Below are 5,186 nucleotides of genomic sequence, written 5' to 3'. Positions count from 1 at the left end.
TATATGTATACGTATAGCTGATTCACTTTGTTATACAGCAGAAACTAACACACCATTGTAAAGCAATTATACTCCAATAAAGGTGTTAAAAAAATAAATAAAGTGAGGGTTTTGGCCATTTTGGTGAGTTACTCAGTTTCCCTGGGTCTCTCCTCTGTACATGTTATTAAACTTTTGTATGATTTTCTCCTGTTAATCAGTCTTATGTCGATCTACTTCTTAGACCAGCCAGAAGAACCTAAAAGGGTAGAGGAAAACTTCTTCCTCCCCAGTAGGGCTCCACCCTCATGAAATAATCACCTCCCAAAAGCCCCATCTCCAAATTCTATCACATTGGTCTTTAGTGTTTCAATATGTTGCAGAAAGGGGGGCCCCTTCTAGGGCCCTAGAGAGCCTAATAGGTGGACCCTCTCATATCAGATGTATTTTATGTAGAAATACATTTAGAACATACTATGTAATTGTTGCCAATATACTGAACTCTTAAATCAGATCCTGTCATACTTCTGCTTGAGACTTCTCAATTATTTTCCATTGCACTTAGAATAGAATCCTCAGTGGGGCCCATAAGGATCTGCTGACCTGTTCCCTACCAACCCCCCCATTATGTCAGGGCACACCTATTTCCTTTCATACCCTCACATATCCCAAGATCTTTCCCACCCCTAGTCCTTGTGTTGCAGGAAGGGTCCCCTTCCAGGGCCCGAGAGTGGGCTCTTATCTAACACTCAGAAATGAATTGTCCGAGGAGACACACTTGCTGATAAAGCAAGAGACTTTATTGGGAAGGGGCGGCCGGGTGGAGAGCAGCAGGGTGAGGGAACCCAGGAGAGCTGCTCTGCCATGTGGCTCGCAGTCTCGGGTTTTATGGGAATGGGGTTAGTTTCTGGGTTGTCTCTGGCCAGTCATTCTGACTCAGGGTCCTTCCTGGTGGTGCACGCAACCTCTCAGCCAAGATGGATTCCAGTGAGGAGGATTCTGGGAGGTTGGGAGGACATATGGACTGGCATCTCCTCTCTCCTTCTGACCTTTACTGAATTCTTCCGGTTGGTGGTAGCTTGTTAGTTCCGCATTCCTTACCAGGACCTCCTGTTTAAGATAACTCCTGCAAGTGGCTACTCTCCAGCCTGGCTAGGGTGGGTGGTTTCAATCAGTGGTTCCCCTAACAACTATGTGAATTTTGAGAAGACACAAACTTTCAGTCCATAGCAAGTAGTCTTCTTATTAGCCCAATGACTTGGGAAAAGGAAAAATGCCTTTAGGAAAGAAATACGAGAGTTTTTTAGAAAAGTAGGGTGGAGTTTGGTCAGGAACTCCCTTTCAGGGTGGCTAAACTGAATACAGTTTGCTAAAGCTAGAGTTTTGGATTGCTTTTTCAGTTTTTTTCTAATCACCAGGAAAAAATGCATCTTATTCACTTCTGAAGCAGATCCTTCTCTTGACAGTTGCATTTGGGGCAGCACATGACAGCCACATCTGTCTGTCTGACAACCTCGCGGTGATACTTCACAGAAGCCTAGGATGTGGGATTTCAAATGAGTAATTTTCCTTTTGTGTAGGTTTCTTTTTCTTTCTCTTCCTTTCTTTTTTTAAAATTGAAGTATAGTTGACTTACAATATTAGTTTTAAGTATACACCATAGTGATTCTAAATTTTTATAGATTATACTCTATTTAAAGTTATTATAAAATATTGTCTATATTCCCTGTGCAGGACAATATATCCTTATAGCTTGTTTATTTTATACATGGTGGTTTGTACCCCCAACCCTATCTTTCCCTTTCTCTCTTCCCTCTCCCCACTGGTAAGTGTAGGTTTATTTATTTATTTATTTATTTTCACTTTCTTCCTCCCAGGCTGATGAGCCCTGAAACCACACTCCTGCAGCCCAGGGAAGAGGAAGGGGTCAAGTATGAGCGCACCTTCATGGCATCTGAATTCCTGGATTGGCTGGTTCAGGAGGGTGAGGCCACCACAAGGAAAGAGGCAGAACAGCTTTGCCACCGGCTTATGGAGCACAGCATCATACAGCACGGTGAGTGTATGGGTCAGCTTTTGCTAAACCCTAAAATCTTGTGCTACAACTACAGGCTTTTATTTCTCAGTCATGGCTCTGTAAGTCAACTGTGCTTCTGTGTGGGCTCAGCTTGGCTTGTCTCCAAACTGGGGGTCACATTCAGCTATGTGTTTCATGCCTTCTCATTCTGGGACTCAGAGTAAAGGAGCATCCACTCTCTGGACTATATTGTTTTGACAGATGAGGGCAGAAGCTAGAGAAGGCAGGCAGATTCTTGCAGTGTCTCCAAAAACTTCTGCTTGGGTGTGATTTAACATTACAGCTTCATGTCCAGCTGGCTATAGCAGGTCATCTGGTCAAGTCTGGATGGGAAGTAGATGGCTCTCGCAAGCTTGGTCGCATTGGGAGAATGAAAATGTGCTGAACCATGGTTCAAGCTGCCACACTGAAGAAGTATCCAAAAGGCCTTCAGATTTTCACTTTTTTTTTTTTTTAGAGCTGAATCATAATGCAATATAGTGTGCTGTTCAGGAACTCTATTCATTATCTATTGCTACATAAGAAATTACTCTAAAACTTAATGGTATAAAATAATAATAAATGTTTATGATCTCACATAGTTTTTGTGGCTCAGGAATTTGGGAGAAGCTTAGTGGGTGGTTTGGCTTGGAGGTCTCTTATGAGGTTGCAGTCAAGACATTGGCTGGGGTTACAGTCATCTGAAGGCTTGATAGCCTGGAGGATTTGCTTCCACAGTGGCTCACTTCTGTGCCTACCGTACAAGTGCTGGTGCTGGCTGTTGGCAGGAAGCTTCTGTCCATTGCTCTATGGACTTCTTCATAAGGCTGCCTGAGAATTCTCATGACATGGCAACCTGGCTTCTTGCAGAGGGAGTGATCCAAGAGAATGCAAGACAGAAGCTACAGTGTCTTTTAACTGAGCCTTGGGAGTCGCACACTGTCGTTTCTTCAGTACTCTATTGGTTACCAGGTCAGTCCTATTGAGTATGAGAGAGGACTATGAGTGTAATAACCAGGAGGCAAGGATCACTGGAGCCATCTCAGTTCTTATGAGGCTGTTGGCTATTGCAAGAACATAGGCTCTGGAATCCCAGCTCCACCAGTGATTAGCTACTTACCTTCTCTCATCTGTAAAATGGGCATACCTACATAGGTTGGTTGTAGGAGTAGAGGAGGTAGATATAAAGCACTTGGCTCAGTGCCTTGCTCTTAATAAGTGCTCAATCAATTTACTAATATAGCTGCAAGGTGTAGGCTTAGACCAGTGAGGAAGGGGCTGGGAACCAGATAAGCGTTTCAGCCTAGGAGTCAATATGAAAGGTAATAACTTGAATCACATTCTTACTGTAAACTCTCCTACCTCCACTCCTATACAGGCCTAGAATTTCTATCCCAGTGTTAGGGAGATAATAATGGAATTATTTGAAAGAAACTTTTGAAATTATTGGGAGCAGTGTTTTACAAACTGCAGATTGCAACCCTTTAGTGGGTTTAGTGAAATAAGTTTAGGGAGTCATTCCCCCAGCATTAAAAACATATTTTTTTAGCACAGGGAACTATATTCAATATCCTGTGATAAACCATAATGGAAAAGAATATGAAAAAGAATGTATAAATAACTGCCACTTTGCTGTACGGCAGAAATTAATACAACATGGTAAATCAACCATACTTCAATAAAATTTTTTTTAAAAAAGAACTACTAAGAAAAAAAATTTTTTTCATAGACTAGACTAGACTCTTAGTACTCAAAGTGTGGTCCATGGACCCACAGTGTCACCTGGGAACATGATAGAAATGCAGAATCTCTGATCCTGCTGAATCTGATCTACATTTTAGCATAACCCCGAGTGATTCGAATGCACTTTAAAAGTTTGAGATGCAGTGGATTGGGTTTAACTAGAATAGAAAATTTCAGGGCATAGTTTATGTAATAAGGTCAAGCATTGTTTTGCATAACGTTTATTTCAGTTAGATATACACTATATAAACATATGGCCATAGTCATGTGTGCACTGATTTGTAACATAAAAATTAGTACTCTGCATTGTGGTCAAATATTTTGAAAGCCCCTGATCTAGAAGCATTGGTTTGCAAGGCACTCAAGCCACTCAGTATATTTTGGGGTGTTTTCTCCTACATGATGTTGCCACAATGGCACTCACAACTGTTTATTGACGGTCTAATATGTTTCCTGCTGAGCTATTGATTGAGGTTTGGAAGGTGGATAGAATTGTAAAATGCCAGTATGGTTCCTGGCCTTAAACAGCTTATAGTCTTGTAGAGATTATAAAACGGATATAGAAGCAATTAGAGAGCAATTGAAGTTGTAGGGTATATTTTATTTATTGGTTACTTATTTTATACCATGTGCCAGGCACTGTTCTAGAGATTTTACACATTAACTTATTGAAACCTCTTAAACTCTTTGAGTCAGATATTCTAATTTTTGTTGTTGTTAAATTTATCTTATTGTGGTAAGAACACCTAACATGAGATCAACTCTCTTAACCAATTTTTTTAAGTGTACAAAATAGTAACCGTTAATTACAGGGCAGGTATTTTTATTATCTCCATTTTACAGATAAGGAAACCAAGGCACCAATAGGTTAAGTAATTTATATGAGGCCACTCAGGTGGTAACGTCCAAATGGATATTATTGCTAATAAGTGTGAACTCAGAATTGGTTGGAGTGACTGGGGCTTTCCACCATGAAAAATGGTGTGTTTGGGTTAGAGTTAATGCTGTCATCTTTGCTCCAGACAGAAAACTTGGTGATACCAAGCTCTAGAGAAAACCAGCATTTTATACTACCGTTTACTGACTGATAATGTACATCTCGACTTCAGAGAGAAGATAGAGGATGCCACAAATTGTTTCCAAATGATTTCCAAAGAGTGAGTAATTATACCTCAATTACAGTGTAATTATTATTTTTTTTTTTGGCTGCATTGGGTCTTCATTGCTGTGCGGGCTTTCTCTAGTTGCGGCGAGCGGGGGCTACTCTGTTGCGCTGCGCGGGCTTCTCATTGCGGTGGCTTCTCTTGTTGTGGAGCACAGGCTCTAAGTGCACGGGCTTCAGTGGTTGTGGCACGTGGGCTCAGTAGTTGTGGCTCACGGGCTCTAGAGCGCAGGCTCAGTAGTTGTG

At 41.3% G+C, this 5,186-nt stretch overlaps 1 protein-coding gene across 3 annotated transcripts in view; it reads left to right on the top strand.

Annotated features, from left to right (window-relative positions):
- DEPTOR (DEP domain containing MTOR interacting protein) overlaps positions 1-5,186 on the top strand; it is a 163,004-nt gene that overhangs the window by 70,331 nt on the left and 87,487 nt on the right. For all 3 annotated transcript variants that reach the window (XM_007127703.3, XM_055091221.1, XM_055091222.1), the window contains one exon: positions 1,857-2,035. In XM_007127703.3, the coding sequence (XP_007127765.1) occupies positions 1,857-2,035 (179 nt within the window). The remainder of the gene's footprint in view (positions 1-1,856; positions 2,036-5,186) is intronic.

The sequence above is a fragment of the Physeter macrocephalus genome, chromosome 15 (assembly GCF_002837175.3).
Source record: "Physeter macrocephalus isolate SW-GA chromosome 15, ASM283717v5, whole genome shotgun sequence".
Classification (NCBI taxonomy): Eukaryota; Metazoa; Chordata; class Mammalia; order Artiodactyla; family Physeteridae; genus Physeter; species Physeter macrocephalus.
The sequence above is the reverse complement of the archived record's forward strand: the minus strand, read 5'-3'. Positions and strand labels throughout refer to the sequence as shown.